General features: G+C 44.3%; 1 protein-coding gene across 4 annotated transcripts in view; it reads left to right on the top strand.

The window, feature by feature from the left end:
• The window catches only part of phldb2b (pleckstrin homology-like domain, family B, member 2b), a 48,538-nt gene that overhangs the window by 19,726 nt on the left and 9,221 nt on the right, over positions 1-19,591 (top strand). The window contains exons 1-12 of one of the 4 annotated variants that reach the window (XM_080050381.1): positions 1,030-1,240; positions 5,450-5,569; positions 7,890-8,074; positions 8,727-9,899; positions 12,643-13,011; positions 13,926-14,087; positions 14,426-14,563; positions 15,872-16,000; positions 17,504-17,659; positions 18,152-18,262; positions 18,376-18,450; positions 19,149-19,295. In XM_080050381.1, coding sequence (XP_079906507.1) covers positions 5,515-5,569; positions 7,890-8,074; positions 8,727-9,899; positions 12,643-13,011; positions 13,926-14,087; positions 14,426-14,563; positions 15,872-16,000; positions 17,504-17,659; positions 18,152-18,262; positions 18,376-18,450; positions 19,149-19,295 — 2,700 coding nt within the window. In that variant the 5' untranslated portion in view covers positions 1,030-1,240; positions 5,450-5,514. Of the gene's footprint in view, positions 1-1,029; positions 1,241-5,449; positions 5,570-7,889; positions 8,075-8,726; positions 9,900-12,642; positions 13,012-13,925; positions 14,088-14,425; positions 14,564-15,871; positions 16,001-17,503; positions 17,660-18,151; positions 18,263-18,375; positions 18,451-19,148; positions 19,296-19,591 lie in introns of those variants that run through there. The other 3 variants (XM_080050378.1, XM_080050379.1, XM_080050380.1) reach the window with 3 other exon arrangements.

Below are 19,591 nucleotides of genomic sequence, written 5' to 3'. Positions count from 1 at the left end.
GCAACATAATAACAGAAATGATAGTCAATAACAAATCATTGTGCGGCAATAACAGAAATCACCACTAAAGAGTAGCCTATAACTACTGCAGGCTTTCATTTCCCCCCCCCCTTTTATTGCCTGAAACTATCAGTTCATGTTCGATTGAGGAGTTTGGGTATAAAACTCAATCCCCCAGCATTCACACCGGCCTGAAGGATATTATGCAAATGTAGCTGTCGAAACAAAACACATGCTTAAATAACCACTTTCGCTCTGTCTCACATTCAAACACACACACACACACACACACACACACACACACACACACACACACACACACACACACACACACACGCACCCACACACACACACAATCTGAACACAGCTAAAAGACAGAGTTGCTGTCAGTGGATTCATGATGTGTGGAAAATGCTTACAGATGACAAAGTAGCCTATCTGAAAGATATAAGAAACAGTTGAAGAGAGACTGTGCCTGACTTAGGCTAATTCTTCCTTTCCCCCTGAAAGAAAGAAAAAGGCCTTGTGATTATTCAAATGTTTATTGTTTGCTCTCCACTGTAATTTGTAATTTCCAAATTCTGAATTTGACTGAAAAAAAACAAGATTTATAAGGTGTTTAAGTCACTCTAAGGTTTGGGGTTACACTGGTCGGAGGTATTTTTAAAGAAAAGAGAAGGAAAATAGGTAGGTAGACAAAGAAAGGGGCCGAAGGGGCGTCTACCAAATACCTCATCGTCTAATAGCTTCGAACCTACCAACTACAGAAAGGGGGTAATGGCGTTACACTTGTTTAGTTATTTATTTTTTTATTTTTGATAATTTCTTTATTTATTTTGTACCTTTCTTTATCGTTTTGAGGCGTTAAACGTTCGTTAATTAAGTTATGTTCTTTACAACATGTACATTCGTGTGCTCTAGTAAATTTCGCGCCTCATGCCCCTTTCGACTGAAAGTTGGTACAGTCCCGGAGTCAGACTTGTGGATGGTGAATGAGCAAACTTTCCTCCACGGAGTCAGGACGGGTGAAGAGGAGCGAGGCAAACAATAACACAGGAACCGGCAGGAGTGTAGATATAGCCCTCAGCTATTTGGGCTCTTTAAATTAATTTTGTTTTAGTTTAGCCTACCTCTCTCGAAGACAGTTTTTTAGGTCTTGTCATGATAAGTGGCCAAACGTTACATGCGAGAAAGTAGTTATTCTTGTCGTGATAAGTGCTCACTGAATGGGACTCAAAAGGTTTGTAACGGATTTCTATTAACTAGCTTATACAAGTAGTGTTTGCCAAAGCTACATGTCCTCGCGCATTGTTTTGACTTTACTAACTGCACCCGTTTTTAATTCTTACTCGTACCCTTCTAATTGTTCCTGAATTAATTGTTTTATTTTAATTAGGAGACGTTATAGGCCTACATGTTCTTTGAAGACACTTTTTGTGTTGTTGTTGCTTACTATCTGTCGATTTCTCTTGTTTGGGTGGCCTACGTGTTAAGGGGAATCTCCTTCTGATTTGAGTGTGCTTCACTTCAAATGATGGCTGAGATTTACATTCAAACCCGGCAATGCATACCATGCATAGGCTATGTGTTTTAAAGGGGCACGCTGAAATCAAATCGGCCTCCAGTGCTCTTTGAAGATGTTGTTGGGCAAAGGTCTTGTTCCAAATCTTCAATTGTGTGGTCATTGTAACCGATCGATATGTTTGTTTATCTGAAGCCGTGTCTCATTTGACTCCTCTTACCAGCAGGGATCAGCTGATTCTGGGTTTCTCTTAAGAAATCAAAAGCTCTGATTGGTTGCATAGGAAAATGTTTAAAAAGTACCATCTGCTCTGGGCCATAAGATGATAAGTTGACATTACTGTTTTTTGCTTTAAAAAAAGGATTGTAAAGCACACACTGCAGATGGCCTATTGTTTCAGCAGGTGAGCAGATGTGAATGTCCATAGTCTCCTATTTGGAGGCGTTCCATCCCAACCTGTTGATTTTAGCATTTTGCCTGTGCGCCCTTTGATGTAAATAACCTTGGTGTGTGTGCCTCAGGGTCGAAGAAGAGCTGGCAAGTTCACAGTCTGGTCTGAGTGCATCATGTAACAAAGAGGAACTAGCCTGTGGCTATGAGGACAGCCTCAGTGGTCAGGATACCTGACACCTGGACACAAAACCTGCTGCATTGTCCTGGATGCTATTGTGTCCACAAGCCTTTTCTTCCTCATCATGCCTCAAATGGATTCATTTAACCATTATTTAAGCTATACTTTATCAGTTTGCGGAGTGTTTGTGTTTATCTTTTCTTTTCTTTTTGCGCTCTAATAGATTAGAGGTTATCAATATGTTATACCCTTGGTTGTTCCCATGCTGACAACCTTTGTTTGAGAGAAGTGTGTCGGGTTAATATATTGTTGCTTTGTGGATGAGATTTGAGATAAAGCAGAGAGAAGATAACCGCTGACTCTCTGGTGAGGAGCCAGACTGTGTGTGTGTGTGTGTGTGTGTGTGTGTGTGTGTGTGTGTGTGTGTGTGTGTGTGTGTGTGTGTGTGTGTGTGTGTGTGTGTGTGTGTGTGTGTGTGTGTGTGTGTGTGTGTGTGTGTGTGTGTGTGTGTGTGTGTGTGTGTGTGTGTGTGTGTGTGTGTGTGTGTGTGTGTGTGTGTGTGAGAGACAGACAGAAAGTGTGAGTGGGTGACTGAACTAATCTAAAATGAGTCCCCTGAGAAAGACCAGTCTGTTGTTTTATGATGTTACTGCTGGACCCTTGTGCCCCAGAGAGGGTTAATTTGTGGTTTTGAGGCCAATCTACACTCCCACTGGGACTGTGTGTGTGTGTGTGTGTGTGTGTGTTTGCATCTTTTCATGAATGAGTCAATTCAGCGTTAGTTCAGTACCAGACAGATTTTAAGGATCATAGCAACATTTAGGCAACCAAGTTTTCAAATGTTTAACAAATGTTGATCAAAGCGATGGGGGGGACCATTTTATTTTTATGACTGCATTTGACATTTTTTGAATTCCGAGGAACTGACCAATTAGCAGACAAGCACATGTTCGACACGGGATCTGTTGTAATTGGTTTATTTTTCATTCGAACCTAATGGTCTCAAATTGGCAATTCCTCCACTTATGTTAACCAAATAGAGAAACAGCTTTGAGTTTCCCCTCCCATAACATTGCGGTGAGAGTATATAGTTCGGTCCCTTCAGATCTACATTGGAACAGAAATTGGCACCAGACGCGATACAGCTCTTGCATCTGTGTCCTCAAAGACTTTGAGGTCAGTCGTTTGTAGATCGCAAAGGTTAAATTATCCTATAAATGTATACATACAGGCTCATTTAAAAAAAAATTGTTGGAGACGGGGTCTGTCCACATGTGTTAGCGGGCACATTTTTCGACATGGGAGGCAATTCGCTGGTAAACAAGTAATCACGTGAATGAAATGAAATGTATTTTGTAGGGGGTGGTATGCTTTTGTGTGTGTGTGTGTGTGTGCGCACAGAGGGGAGCGGGCAAAGGTTTTTGTGCAAGTTATTTAGGACATCAGACTGTATGTGCAGTCTGCATTTGTAAGCAGTTTTGATTGGATGTGTGTGGAGGATGCTGTTTACTGAATTTGTCCTTGTTTGTTTCTTTTTTCTCCACACACACACACACACACACACACACACACACACACACACACACACACACACACACACACACACACACACACACACACACACACACACACACACGCACACACACACACACACACGCACGCACACACACACACACACACACACACACACACATACTGCTAGTGTTTGTTTCCACTGAAGATGGGAAGGAGGAGAGGATTAGTTAGTGGTTATGTGTTAGCTAAGGAGTCCTGAGAGGAAATTAGGAAAGAGGTGAGGGGTGGGGGCTGGGGCTGACACACTTTTTTACCCTCGACTTTAAAGGTAGCACATGGAGAGCTATTGAGGGTAGGAAATTATTATTTTTTTTTTACAAGAGCGGAATGTTGGCAAAGTTGTACGTGTGTGTAGCGTAGTTATACGTGTGTGTGTGTGTGTATTTGCTGTTATGATAAATACTGAGAGTAAGTGTGAGTTATTAGGCACTGTCACAAGGAGTATATGCACCACATTTGTTCACACATTGCTCATATCTGCCAACAAGAATCCTATATTAGATCTTGCTCACACTAAGTTTTCATTTTGAGGTGTGTGTGTGTGTGTTGTCTCTCTTTTTACCCACAACACACACAACCTTTGATCTCTCCGTCTTGATGCCACTGCTTCACAGCTTGCTCCCAAACCCTGCAAGATTGTGTTTACATGAGTATGTATTTAAGAAGTTCACAGTCCAGCTGTGTAGACTAAACATTCCTTGCACTGTTTGTGCGTGTGTGTGTGTGTGTGTTCGCGTTCGCTACACCTCACAACTGCTCTCAGGTCTACCCCCCTGTGCTGAGAAATTACAGCTTTGAAGGCAAAAATACATCTGCTCTTCAAGCACACCAAAGAAACGTCTAGACAAATAATATGACCTCTTTTTAACTGAACTATAATCTCTAGTTAGGCTATTGGTTTTAGACTTTTCTGTGGATATGTCCGTGAAACTGGACATAAGGTTGTGTGTGAGAAAGAAGAAACGTGCAAAAGAGAAAGGGGGGAAAAGAAAGAAAAACTGTTTTGACATTTTTCCATTCTGTCTTTTTCCACTCGCCCTCTCGCTATCCCCCCTCTTGCCTCGGTGGTTGTGTCTGACTTCAGAGCCAAGGAATTTGATGTAACTGTAATGGAGCAATTAAGGAGGTGCTTTTTTAGCCTTTTACACACACACACATGCTAACATTGCAGGGGGGTGGGGGTTGGGGGAGATTACTGTAACGCTTATCTGAAAAGTCTGCCCGTTGGGAATGAAGGTTGAAAGACTGAACGGAGCGCAGAGAGTTGCATGTGCGTGTCGGAAGACAGACAAATGTTAGGGGGTGTCAGTGATTTTCTGTCTGCAGTCCTTTCCTCAAAATGTGCGGTATAATGTAGTCCTCTACTGTAATTTATGCTATTTTTTTTACTGCATCAGATCGTGTGTGTGTCAGTTTCAGCTCCAGCTCAGCAGCGCTGTGTTGTCCCTCTCCCTTCCCTTTTGAGGTATTTGGACAGCTGTGGCTGGCTGTGTGTATTGCAGAGGTTGTGACCCTGACATCTTGTTTAATACCTGGCCCCCTCAGCCTAATTGATGGCCAGAGCAAACAGTGTGGCCTGGGATGGCTGGCTGTGCAACGAGTGTGTGCAAGTGTGTGTGTCCGGCTGTGAATAAATACTCCACTCTCATACCAATTTTCAGGCTGTATTTACAGCTGGTCTTTCACACATAGTGTATAAAGCATACCTAATTTATTTTACAGTAAATGTGACTTGTATCTCAAATGTTTCCCTTGTGTGTGTCTGTGTGTTTTCTCTCTAGGTTATTCCCTGTGTCTGGGTAAGTCCTATTTCTTCCGGTTCAACCATCCAGAGGAGGCCAGCAGAATGAAGAGCATGCTTCCACAAAAGAGCCCAGTGTCCGCGTTAGCATACAACACAGGTATACCCACACAAGAACAAAGGGGTCTAGTCGGCCCCTTCCCTGACCCCTGAACTGCACTTGATGCCTGTCCTGCTTTCCTTTGTTCCTCCCTCTCTGCCTTTGTTCTGCCACATCACCACCATCTCCTCTTGCATCTAGTGCATCTGCTTTTCACCTATTCTCCCCCTGTAGTTTCTAGTTGGGCTCACAAATGATTTGTATTGCTCCCATGCCTTTGACAGGGATCTCAGTGTAAAGTTACAGGTAGCCAGGAACACGTGTGTGCTGTGTGTGTGTGTGTACGCACGTTAGAATGACTGATGGGTAGGGTGGGTTCAGGTATTTCTTTCAGCCCGGCCCCTCTCGTATGTCTTTCCTAAACATATGCTCTCACTGTCACACTCACACGATGAAACCTTAAATCCAAAGCATATTGGAATGTTTTTGTCATCTGGTGCCCCTCCGTTGCCACGGCAATCCAGCTGGACTCCGCTGTCTCCTTAGTGATTTGCCGGGCTGTGAGCAAGGTGTGTGCCATTATCATTTGGAATCCTTGCCCTTTCAACGCTGTAACATAAGGAATGCACACCTATCTCGGCAACCTTTTAAGATTTATTTCATAGATTTATCTCTCTCACACACACACACACACACACACACACACACACTTAACAACCTTGCTATTACTAGCAGCCAAAAATATTTACCTTTATCCTTCTTATTGCCAAATCTCGCACTCTGACACGTACACCTAAAGTCACGAAGCAAAGCGAGCCTGGCATAGAAGAGAATAGTCGAGGCAGTTGATGCACTCCAGGCCTCCAGTATAAGTCTGCCCATGTATGGACACAAACACCCCGAGTATGTCTGTCTGTCATTCCGTGCGTGTGTGTGTGTGTGTGTGTGTGTGTGTGTATGTGTTTCTGGATCTCATGATGTCTTTAATTTTCTGCCCCATTTCTCTCCGTCCATGTAAGGTTTGAGATTTTTCTCACACGGGCTGCTATGACGTGTACTTTTTAGTTTCTCTTCCAAATACAACTCAACTTAGCAGTCGTAGTTGAATATTCTCACTCATGTTCAAATTCTGTCGCACATATGTAAACTCTCTGCACATGTACACATAACATTATGTTGTGTTTTTCTCTCAGGAGGGCCCACGGTTGTAAGCTGTAGGAAAAGTGCATGTGTGTGCATATGCGTGTGGGCATGTGTAACAGTTAAAACAGTGGGTGGTCTAAGCTTGAAAATTGCAATAGCTTCTTTTCCACATAAACCCACAGATGAATGAAAATAAAACATCCAGGCAGGTTTCTCACATACTGCGTTCTCTTACCTCAGTGTTTCTCTCCAGCATTATTGATGACAGGATAATATTTAGGGATGTTTTGTTTTTTTTAAGAAATCTGCACCAAAAAAGTGGAACTTTTACTATATTAATCTGAGTACTTACCCCGACATCAGCAATATTTGCCCAAGAAGGAAGTACAAATTGTCCCGGTTGAGGTTTGGAAAAAGACCCTCTCTCTCTGCTGAAGCTGCTTTAAATAAAAGGCTTGAGGAAGGGCGGGGGGCCTCTTGAGGGTATTCCAAAATATTCTGTGGTCTTTTTCATTTCCTCAAATCTTACTTTGAGGAACTGCACTAGAGTTAGAGTTCAAATGTTTTTCTTGGATCTAATGGATGGTTGTGCAAGAGACTCTGTGTGTGTGTGTGTGTGTGTGTGTGTGTGTGTGTGTGTGTGTGTGTGTGTGTGTGTGTGTGTGTGTGTGTGTGTGTGTGTGTGTGTGTGTGTGTGTGTGTGTGTGTGTGTGTGTGTGTGTGTGTGTGTGTGTGTGTGTGTGTGTGTGTGTGTGTGTGTGTGTGTGTGTGTGTGTGTGTGTGTGTGTGTGTGTGTGTGCGAGAGTTAACTCCTGTTCTGGTTGATTGGCCGCCAGTTTGGGAGATTGTTTGGGTTGGGTTTGTCCTGCAAAGGGCCCCATCTATGAATAGCAGTGGCTTCAGGTACAACCTCTCCCTCTTTCTTTCTCTCTTCTGCCATTATTTTATGACTGCCCCTCCCATTTTTCCTTTTTCTCCCTTCTTTTTCTCTTACCATATATTTTTTTTCTCAATTTTCCACAAACTAATGAGAAAGGAACTGTAGTCAAAGACATTCATACTGCCTATCCTATTCATGTTTGGTTTTTGTAACTGCATTCTTACTGTTTTTTTCTTTCTACACATGAATCTATTCCATACTTATCCCATTTAAATCTCCCTGATTCTCATACCCATGGAATGTTCACCACAATATTCCACAATCTCCATTTTTAATTCCTTTCCATTCTACCTGCAGACTACCTGAAGTTTAGCAGTGACTACAGCCATGCGGTGGTGGGCGGCACCAGCAGTGCTCGGGGCATGCGATCGGCCTCCGAGCTCCGGGACTTGATGGACACCCTGCAGCGCAAGAAGATTGCCCTGGAGAACAGCCTGCGAGCTAACGGGAATGCTAACCCCTCCTACTTCAGCATGACACAGGTCAGCCGTCTTTCAGCTCCACTTAAGGATTTACGATTCTGCTTTTTATGTTGCGCTCTAACAGAGTCTCTATGGTGAGCCTGGATGTTTGTCCTGGGCTAAACAGGGCTAACCAGGGTTTAGTCATTATCTGTAAGACCAAACATATAGGTAACCGGGGCTTACCCATTACCCCGGGCTATGCTGCTACAATGTTTTAAGTGGCAACAAAAGACTTACCCATTGTATATTTCTGTCCTTTCAAAGGTGGAGTCAGTGATTCTGTAGAACGCTTGTTGTCAAAATCAGTGAATATCTCCTCACGATCTGCCACCTGTACGTACTGAGCGTTAGCTGAAAAGAAAACAGGTGTTAAAGGCTCTATAAATTGTTATGTAAACAAAGGATATGTAGGCTACCGTAAACAAAGGCGCCACCGTAGCTACCTAGCAACATGGCCGTTTACAGAGCCTTGGCTGTGTGCCCACACTGCACGGACAGGTAGCGGATCTCGAGGAGATATTCACTGATTTTCACAACAGGCATTCTTGAGAATCGCTGACTTCAATCTACTTGTTACATATTTTGTTTGAAATATATAATGCAATAACTTCTTATTTTCAAGTAATTCCTATTTTAATCTGTTTCCCCCCCCCCCCATTCTTTGTCTCAGTCCCCGCCCACCACACCTGTGACAAGCCCTGCCACCTCCACATCATCGTCCTATCAGGAACAGGCGCGGCGTTTCTACGGCACCGAGCGTCCGCCCATGACTCTGAAGTCCCCTCCCCCTCTCTCCCCCGGACGGCGCTCTGACACCACTACTTCTTCTTCTTCTCTGTCTTCCCGGCGGCCTCACAACCCGGGTTCCTCCACGCTGCTGTCCACGTGGAACGGCGGAGGCTCTTCCACTTCTGTCGACGGCAGCCATAACTATCACCTCACTCTCCCTCCCTCCTCCTCCACACCCCGCACTGCGTCAACAGGCAGCGGTGCGGCCAGCATGCCCTCCAGCCCCCGTCTAGGCCGTCGCAGCTATGGCACCCAAGAGCCCCAGGCGCCCAGCAGTCGAACCCGGAAATACTCCACGGGCTCTCTGAATGGGATGATGACAGGGGGGCACAGCCGCTCCCTGCCACGTCTCTGCCCGTCCCCCTCTCCCCGCGACATCAACAACGGAGTCCTGACCTTGTCCACGCTGCCGCCACGCAGATCCGACGGTTCTGGTGGCTACAAACATGGAAAAGAGCATTACAACAACATCCAGAATGCAAACCAAGACCTCAACCACAACTCCAGTAGTTACTCCAGCCAGATCTTCTCCAACAAAAATCAAATAACTCAAGGAGAAGGTGTGGTGTCTATCTCCCTGTCCACCCCTAAGAACTTGCCCTCCACCATCATCAACCCCTCCACAGTCTCCTCCACAGTCATCGCCCCACCAGACGTGACCATCCCCTCCAGGGCCGGGGGATCCTCTTCTCCGCGAGTGGCCAAGAAACTCAGCTTAACCTCCACCAGCTCACTGGGCTCCACCACTTCCATCCCTCAAGAGCTGTATTCAGGTGACAGGGACAGGGAGAGGGACAGGAGAGGGGTAGGCCTGGAGCTTACCAGTGGCCCGGGCCTGGGAGAGAGGAGGCAGTCATTTGGGAAGGCAGGCCTAGAGCCTGGCATGGGACTGGGGGAGAGGAGGCAGTCCTTTGGCAAGGCAGGAGTGACCCCACCGGGAGGCTTCAGGGAGAGGAGGGGCAGCATCAGCTCACTCAGCGGCAAGGAGGAACTGAGCGACTACCACCACCGGCAGAAAGAGGAGAGACTGCGTGAGCAGGAGGTGGAGAGACTGGTGAGTAGTTGAGTGTGTTTGCATATATGGGTTTCTCCTTTCAAACGGAGGACATTCAATTTCCCTCAGGTCTCAAGTATATGCAATTCAAATGATGGCAACCTAAATGTAATCCGGATCAAATGACACTGATATACAGTGTAACATGTGGGACAAACCACATCCTCTGGTGTAATGTGTAAATGAGTTCACCTTACATACAGATGGGCAGGGTCTTGACTGTTGGCTGTTAAAATAACTGACCTAAGATAAGATAGGGATAAAAGTTTTTTAATTTGCTGTGGCATAAACATTCAATCACAAAAAGGCATGGAATAAGTTTAGGAATGCCCTTCTTCATACTAACCTCCTTCTTGAATCTCTCAAACACGCTCTCCCACACACACACAAATACACACACCAAAGTAAGGTCCACCATTACACAGATGCCTCTGGCAATGAGCCCACACTAACAGGACTATTCTTAACCCTGTACTCGGATTTTTGTATGTGCGGTCGGTGCGTGTTTGTGTCAGTCATCTGGAGGTCCGCCCAGCGCGGTTTGGGCCGGCCAAGTGCCACAGAACACATCAGTCAGATGTGGGTTAGAGGAACCAAGAAGATTACAGAGCAGGGTTACAGCGTAGCAGGTGGATAAACACACACATGATCAACATGTAATGCCAACTGGACTCATAACCCCACTATCATTCTCTCTCTCTTTATTTTTTCTCCCTCTTTCGCACAGCCATTTGAATTGGTGGTGTAGCTGTGAGAAATGGTTTGCTGAATGGCATAGTACTACAGACCAATCTGTTTCACGAGCTTCACAGTGGCTTTGAGCTAGCCTCAACATATGGTGGAACTGAAGTTTTATTTGCTAGATGGAATAATGTGCTCTTGCCTCCTCTGCTGTGATCAGGGAGCCATTTTGCACTGGGCAGCTGTATCAAGATGGAACATTTTATTTAACCCCCAGCACTTTGGTTTGAGTAAGACCCGAATGTTTTTATTCAAACTTTCTAAAAATGAACCGTCAAAGTGATTGTTATTTGAAAACAGGTTTTGAAAAATATTGTTTTGAATAATCAATAATAAATCAATGAGTTGTTTTTGGCTGGGCATGTATAAGCAAGCCACTCTATGCAGATTCTGGGAGTCCAAGGTTCAAACTCAAGAAAGCATTGTTTTAGCTTTGCCTGCCCTCTAGTGGTAAAGCAGGAACACTGTATTTTTTACCGAAGCTAAGTTGTGCACATTAACTGCTATTTGGGGATGTAAGCAGCAACACAAAGAAGATAAGCAAACAAACAGCAACAACAAAAATTAGGATTTGGGTTGTAAACATTTGTTGAGGTTTGGTCAGTTGTAGGATTATTATATTACATTGTCCAATTTAGCAAAGTAGCTTGTCTTGTGTAAATAGTTTGGAATTTACATAATTCAAATTGGAGCAGACTTTCTTCCATCTTTTTGCCTTTACTGGCCCTTGTCTTTCTGTGTGTCTCTCTGTCTCTATCAGGCTTTCTCTCTAGTTGACAGCTGATTACTTACTCTACTATGGGCTCCACAGAGGCTTGTCTCCATTAGAATAGAACAAGGTGACAAACTGACACAGGCCTCTTTTTGCCTCGGCTCCTGGTTCACGTTACACACTATAATTGGGGTGTGTAAATTTGTCTGCGTGCATTTCAGGTATACATATTAAATATTCTTCCACTGGTAAAACGTTGTACTCTTGATTCATTATTTACATTGACTTGAATACATTACATAGTAAAGTAGAATACATATTTTACAGTATTTATTTCTAAAATAATGGGTGAAATAGTGTCAATAATATAGTGTAGGTGTAGTGTTATAATGTTATTCCTAAATGGGATGTCTCTCTTAAGCCTTTCTAAACAGGCAGATAATAACTGTATCAAGAGTCCATAGTCCACACATCACCTGGATAAGATTCTTTCCTAGAGCTCAGTTCCCTGGAAAGTGTCTCGTTTCCTTTAGTGGCACTGCAATTGCACGCACACGCACGCACACACCACACACACCACACACACCCACATTCCTGTCCTCGCGCACGCTTCCCATCGTAGTTGACAGCTGTCCACCTTCTCATTAGCTTACTATCTCTATGACGTTCTTTTTTTTCTAACATCCTTTTTTCTGATTCTAATATTACTAACACAGGCTTGCTGTGTGGCTTAAACACGTCTACCGCTGAACCAGGCAAGCATGTATTTTGACTCCCTGCAGCCTCCGTAGCTCCCCCATATAGCTGCGTTCGCACATACAGAACCGTGCAAAGGGGAGAGCTTGGTCCCAGTGACAGGGAATTATTTTCTTTCTAGCGTATGCAAATGTTATGCTTAACTATGGTAAATCCCATTCAAAGAGAGGATGGCCTTTGAGTGTATTTTGGACTAAACAAGGACATTTAAACCAGAGGGATTGACCTCAGCAATGCTCCCCCAGGTAACATGAGCAGTGTAAACTTGCTATTTTTAATGGAAAAAGCTGAGCTGAGTTTTTGAATTTTTATTTAATAACTTAATTTTTCTGTGTTTGTGTGGAAAATGCTGTTTCAAGGGGACTGACTAGGTTTACACTAACATTTTGGCGACTTGTAACTTTTTACATGGCTCTTCCCTTGACAACATCATTATTTATTAATAATGAAATGACAATACTACTATTTGGGCTTACTCTAACATCGTGTGTGTGTGTGTGTGTATGTGTGTGTGTGTGTGTGTGTTCATCCCAGGAGCGACAGCGGCTGGAGACCATCTTGTCTCTGTGCACGGAGCTGGGCCGGGCAGAGAGAGACGGTGACGGCCCTGCCACCAGCCCCACCTCTGCTGTGGCCGATCTCCAGAAGATCAACCAGGAGCTGGAGAAGCTGCAACTCAACGACGAAGAGGAGGATGATGATGATGACGACGCACCGTCTGTCTTCTCCGACTGTTCGGCCCTCAATGGAACGACAGGGAACCACGGACACGCTTCCTCCCCCTATACTGGCTCAGAGAACGGTTACTATGGCGGCCCCAGAGACAACAGGGCAGAATCGCCCGCCGTCAGTCTACGGAGCCACGCCCCCTCACCTTCCCCACGCACACACAGGACCAATCAGGTACGAGAGAGAGAAGACGGTTATTAGTTGTCCATTTATTGTAAGCACTCCTAAGAATGTCCTGTATTTTAACTGTACTAAAGGTGGAGTCTCAGCAATTGCTTGAGTGAATTCTGTGATTATCTGCTCACAATCTGCCACCTGTGTGTAAACAGACATGTTGCTAGCTATGGTGGGCCCCTTTGTTTACATTACCCTTTGCTTTACATACCAGTTTACAGAGCCTAGGCGTTGTATGAACTCTAGATTGTCTTGTCAAACACAGAGTGCTGACAAGTTAGCAGATCATGAGGAGATAAATCGTATAAAGCATATATGTACAGAGAGTCTCCTTCATTTGAATGTTAAGTGAAGTGTAGAGCCGTCAACTCGCCTAACTGCCTTACCTGCCTAAAGTGGCACCTTTTGACTTTGGACAGCTTCTTACAAGATTAATCCGGATTAATGTGGGACGTGTTTGTGCTCCCGGTTCTTTTCTGGAAAACGCGAGGGTGACAAGGATCACTCTCGGAGAGTATCGACTCACACACCCTTATCCCGTACACAGATGCGAGATATTTACAGCTCATTTATTAGATTAGTGCAGGCTAAGTGTTACCATGTAGAATTGACAGCTGCTGTGTGTGTGGATGTATATGTGCTTTCTGTCTGCCCACATTTCTTTGCTGTGGAAGGAATAGAATTTGTCATTGCCGAAAGGACTTAACAAAACCAAAAAAAACAGTTTTGAGGAGGCTTTTTGTAGACTATGGTAAAATTGAAAATAATTTTAAGCCTATTTTCACTTCATGTCACCACATTATTGAATCCGTAATGTCAATCATTATTATTTCAACTAACTACCATTATTCCCTACTATTGGTCCACTTCACAACCATTCAATTTTGAGACTCTGTTGATGTGGTTGTTGCCAGGCTACGGATGATGCAGCCCGTCGCCGCGGACAGGAAGCGAGGCCCTCGGAGCAGGAAGTGAGGCGTGTGGAAGAGGAGAGGATTCAGGTGCTGAACAACATGGAGGAGGTGGAGCAGAAGATCAAAGAGCTGGACAACCAAATGGAGGAATCTTCCAGAGAGGTGAGGAGAAGACAGACAGAGAGAGAGATAGAGAGGGGGATCATACCACGTTTGGACGGATAGACAGATGGACAGACAGACACAGAAGCAAAAAGATTTGACTTTATGTTTAAGTTCTTTAAAGAAAGGTGAATTATGCTTCTCTTCAATTTAGTAACCACATTTTGTCGGATAAAATATCACATCACAAAGGAATGTTTTGTACAGGTTGAAAACAAGTTTTGAAACAAAGAAAGACTAACTTGGAACAAGTAAACGTACTAAATGTACTACCTTAACAAAAGGTGCCAGAATCAATACAAATGGGTGACTTACTCACGGCTGTGTATTTATCCAAGGTGGAGGTTGAGCGAGCGCTGGTGGATGCTGAGATGGAGTCAGAGGTGGCCGCTCTCCAGCAGGAAAAACAGGCACTGGAAGCACTTCACAACAAGATGGCTGACCTAGAGACCAAGTCCCAGCAGGAAAAAGAAAAGGTATTTGACAAGCTACAGTTCTTTTGTAGAACAGTTGAGATGTTTCATTATGACCGTCAAAGGCAAGGGACTTTTAACACACTGGTGGAGAGGGACACATTCATCCACAGACTAAGGCGCTGATGGCATGATCCATCTAGTACTGTAATATGTTTGAATGTTTCTACTGTTGGCCTGCATAGTGATATTAGAATCCGGCAGAGGGGATAAACATATTGTAAAAAAATGTTTTATAATATCACGTACAATAATTACATGTACACTAAACATGGGTTCTAAACCACATCATGCATTTCCCTACCCACTGTGTGTGTGTGGGGTATTGAAAATATATATGCTACTCTACATCTAGGGGTCATGTGAGTAACTGGTAGGTGTTAATCCTTCTCATGCCTTCTCTGGTCCAAATATATATCTGATAATACTGCCCGGGGTATAGCGGTCAAGTGATCCTATCTCACACACACACCTGTGGGGGAACCATGGGTGTGGGTAACAAGTGTGTGTCCGTCTGTCTACATTTATGCCAATATACGGTATCAATGACAGGGCGGGAAGTGTCATTTGATAGACAGATTGAATTTGTCGTGTGTGTATACTGTATGTGTGTTTGCGTCTTTTATTTACTATCTATGGTTTGCGTGCATTTGCTTTGGTTCGGTAATGGAGTGTTTTCCTCTGTTGGGAGTCCACGCCTGATTCTGAAATTTCCATGGACCACGTAGCTGGTATATACGGTAAAAATCGGCTCATGAAATTGAGTGAAAGTGAGACAGAAGGAATGAGACACAAGTTGATGGATATTTATGTGGTTGCCCTGAGTGTTCAAAACGCTTACACTGTAGGTGAAGTTGAGTGTTTGAAAAGATTTTTGGCCGCCTGTGTGTGTTGGTATTTATAGAGAAGACCATCAATCTACGAAGCCATCACTTCTCACCCATTCCCTCACCCATCGTCTCAATTTTTTTTAAAGAGGAAAAAACCTCAGAACTCATAACTACTTTTCATTCTATCTTCATGCCTTCATTTCTAATCAATTCCTCTCCCAGTTCTCCATCCCTAGATTTCATTTTATTCTGCAGCCTTCCCTCCCCCCCGTCCCTCAAGGCTAATCTTGTTGACCTGATCGCCGTAGTGACTAACTGTGGCTCCCCAGTCCCACTAACGCTGCCATCCTCTCTCTGTCCTGTATGTGTGTGCGTGTGTCTCTTTGTCTGTTATGTACACACAAATCAATGTGTACATGGATGTTTGTGTGGGCATGTATGTGGGTCTATGTGTCTGTGTATGTACATGTGCGTATGCCAGGCGTGCGAGTTGCTGCAGGCAGAAAGGGGCAGAGTAGAGAGGTTGGCTCAGATTGTGTGTGAACAGCGCTCCCAGCTGGACAGCTGCCCTGAGGCCACCAAGGAGCCCCTGCAGGAGCAGCTGGCCAGGGTTAGTACCCACCCACCCACACACACACACACACACACACACACACACACACACTCGAGACTCACACACACAATGGATCCACGCAGACAAAGTGCAACATGTAGACAAGAACATTTTACAAAGCAGTGTAGTAAAATGCTCTAAAAAAAGAAGAAACTAGTAAACACAGAAAATCAAACAAATTCACATTGACAAAACTGACACACAGGAGCAATCGACAAACAAAACATAATTTCACAAAAACTTGAGATGTTCCAAGGATCTATTCTAGCCTAATTGAGTCCTGGAGTTTATTCCAGCTGTGCGTGCAAACACTGATAGACGGAACCTTAAATAGGAGAATTATGTTACATGTGCATGTTGACGTGTTCACACAAACAAACCTGTATAAGACACAGAAGATGCTCGCATTGGACTTGCATGTCAACGTGCATACATCAAATTTCCTGAGCTCACTCACTGCACACCATGGCAACTTTTGATCTTCACCTGGTTCATGTTCTTTCTTTTCTCCGTCTACCTATAGGTTGCTCTGTGCACCATCTTTCAATTTCACATAAGGTGTTGAGCCTGAAACAGCATACTCTATCTCAAGAGTTTGCCTTTAAGACATGTTTCAAGGCTTCACCCTTTGTGTTTGATTATCAATCCTTCTATTAGCTACATCCACTTATCCCTAAGGGTTGTATGGAAATGGACATCACAGCTGAACAAGAAGCGGGGTACACCCTGCAACTGTTCACGCTCACATTCACAACTATGGTCAACTTAGGGTCGCCAATTTACCTGACTTGCATGGGTTCTGTCGGTATGCAATGTGTTGCATGTTAACTTGGAACACTGGTTATGCTTTGGTGTAGTAGTTTGGTGTAGTAGTCTGCATGACTGTTAAGGGTTTGACGAAACATCAGTGATCACTGATCTGTGTGTCTGGTGTGATTTGTCTGTGTCAGCGTATCGTTGGGATGAGGAAGTGCTTTTTGACACGTACCTGCTGCTTGCATATTTCTGTTTACCTCAAAGCCGTTTCATCTCACACCCATACGAGGAATCATTCTCAACACTGACACTTTCAAATATGCAGTTAAGTATTCCATTTTAGGAGTTTCAGGTTTGTATGTCTCAGGGTTGGTCACAAACACCTGCATGTCCACTTAATCCACTGGGTTATTGTCTATGAATTGGTTTAAGATTAATAGATTCTATGTGTCTGAACTGAATATAATATTGCTTCAAATCAGTACTACTCCAGTGTATACTGTGAATCTTTCCATTTTATCAAATCGATGTATTTGCTTGCCTTCAACTGCCATACTCTCACACACATCCACAGGGGCTGTATGGTAGTTGAATTCAACTCCTTTGGCCTTGTATACTGGTATTAGTTGTTGCGTGTTCAAGTGTGTGTGTACTACAACAAAGGTATGATAAGGTCATACATTGCTCAGCCTTGCCTGTTTCTACATGTGCAATATGTCTTGTGTGTGTTTGTTTGCGTGTCAGGACTGCGAGGTGCTGGAGACCGAGACCAAGCGTTTTGAGGACCTGGAGTTCCAGCAGCTAGAGCGAGAGAGCATGCAGGACCAGGAAAAGGAGACTCACACGCAACAGCTCCTCCGCGAGATCGCAGATTACCAGCGCAACACTGTCACTCGCAAGGTAAGCAGCCGTCACGTCCAAAAATAAATGAATAAATAATTACATTTCTACATATGTGTTAGCTTTTTATCTATGGTGGATCTGAGAAGAGACCAATACTTTTTCTATTTACTGCTTAAAGCTGGGGTGGAGGATTTGGGGAGAAAATGGCAGTTGGCGTGGAGATTCGAATCCAAATACCTCAACCGCTCCACTTGTTCTCTTTGGTCCCTCCCCTATGGTCCCTCCCTGACACGCTCTACACCAACAACGTCGTGCTAAAGTGAATGGACAGTCCCAACAGCCAATAAGAACATTATGAGAATCGGAGCCTCCCTCTGATTGGTCAAAGTGTACAGCTCATGTTAACTTTGACCAATCAGAAATCACATACCCCAGCTTTAAGTTGAATCTCTTTTTCTGAAATTGTGTAAACGTATTGTGATTAGTTGCTTTCACACTAGTGTTAATGCCAGAAAGGTGAAACGCACTTGCTTGGCTTTTTTCCTTCAGGAGCGACTGTTGATTCTGAAGAAGCAAGCAGCACAGATTACCCAGCAGTCTCAGCGGGAGAAGGAGAGCTTTTTAAAGGAGAGGAGCAACCTTGAAGCGATGCTGCAAAGGGTAAGAGGGTCTCCATGTTTGCATGTGGCCATGCTTCTGTGTTTGAATGAGGAGGGGGGAGTCTTCCAGAGGGATTCATTGTGTTTTTTTTACATTGTTTCTGCGTCTGTTAGGAGAAAGAAAACCTCACCTCGCTGGAAAGAAAATATGCTGACCTCACCGGCGGACGGGGTTTCACTCTACGGGAGGTAGGTTTGATTGACAGCTACTAGACAAGTGAACTGTCCTCCTTGAACTCCTTTTTCAGACTCCTAAAGTAGGCAGATAATGTGTTACCTTTGGGGTCTTCTTCTTGCCAGGATACAGCCTCTCTGGCTGATGTGTGTCGGTCTTTAAGCGATCGTTGCCGTGACGCCGCCTCTAGCAAAATCTCTCCTCCCCCTGACCGCTTGTCTGCCCTCCCATCCCTCCTTTCCTCTATTTCTCTCAGGAAAGCTGAGGTACTTGTGTTTTTCTTCTGCTAATGTTTCCTTTTCTGTTTCCTTCTTTTGTCCATATAGTTTGTTTAGATCCATCTCATCGTAATCGCTGTCCTTCTTCGTTCATCCTCTCCTCCAAAGTTTCTTGTTGTAACTGCTTGTCCCTGCAATGTAGGATGGAAAGAATTTGAGCAGATACTTACTGTCTTTCATTAATTCACGTTTATTAATACTCAGTTAACCTTGTAATAATGTCTATTGTCTTGTCTACGCCACTCAATTGATTATGTTAACACTACATTGTCTAAGTAACTTTATTATACGTGATGTCTTTTCTGTTTTGAATCTGCAAAATGTTTGCGTCATTCTAACAACTAATTCTCCAGTTTGTCATAATATCTTAATGTGGCTGACTCACTCCATGCTATGCCTCACCCCTTTATTTCTCCTCACGATACTTTTTCCAGGGCTATGTCACGGTCAGTGAAATCAATGAGATATACTCACAGCTGGGGGGGGACCCTAGACCCGCCCCAAATCTGGCCAATGCCTTCCCTGAGTCCAAGGCAAACCCCTCCCCCGACGGCAGCACCCCCAAACCGCAAGAGGACGAGGTGTGTGTAGTGGTGTTAGGGGCTTGCGTGTGTAGTTAAGGAGCACAGACCTAGATAGTGTAAAGTATGTGTGTGTGTATGAGAGAGTTGCTATTCCCCCCCCCCCGTTCTTTGGCACTATGTCAGTTTTCTGACTTTGTTCCTTTCTTTTTTTTCCAAGCTCTGTCATTCTTCCTCACCTGCCGACTGTCCCTCCTCTTCCTCCTCGTCTTCCTCCTCCTTCCATCTTAATGCCCGCCCCCTCCCCAAAACCCCCTCTGTGCATTGGCCAGAGAACATGGTGTCATACCGAGACC

This window comes from Ammodytes marinus (assembly GCF_949987685.1).
Source record: "Ammodytes marinus genome assembly, chromosome: 21".
Classification (NCBI taxonomy): Eukaryota; Metazoa; Chordata; class Actinopteri; order Uranoscopiformes; family Ammodytidae; genus Ammodytes; species Ammodytes marinus.
The sequence above is the reverse complement of the archived record's forward strand: the minus strand, read 5'-3'. Positions and strand labels throughout refer to the sequence as shown.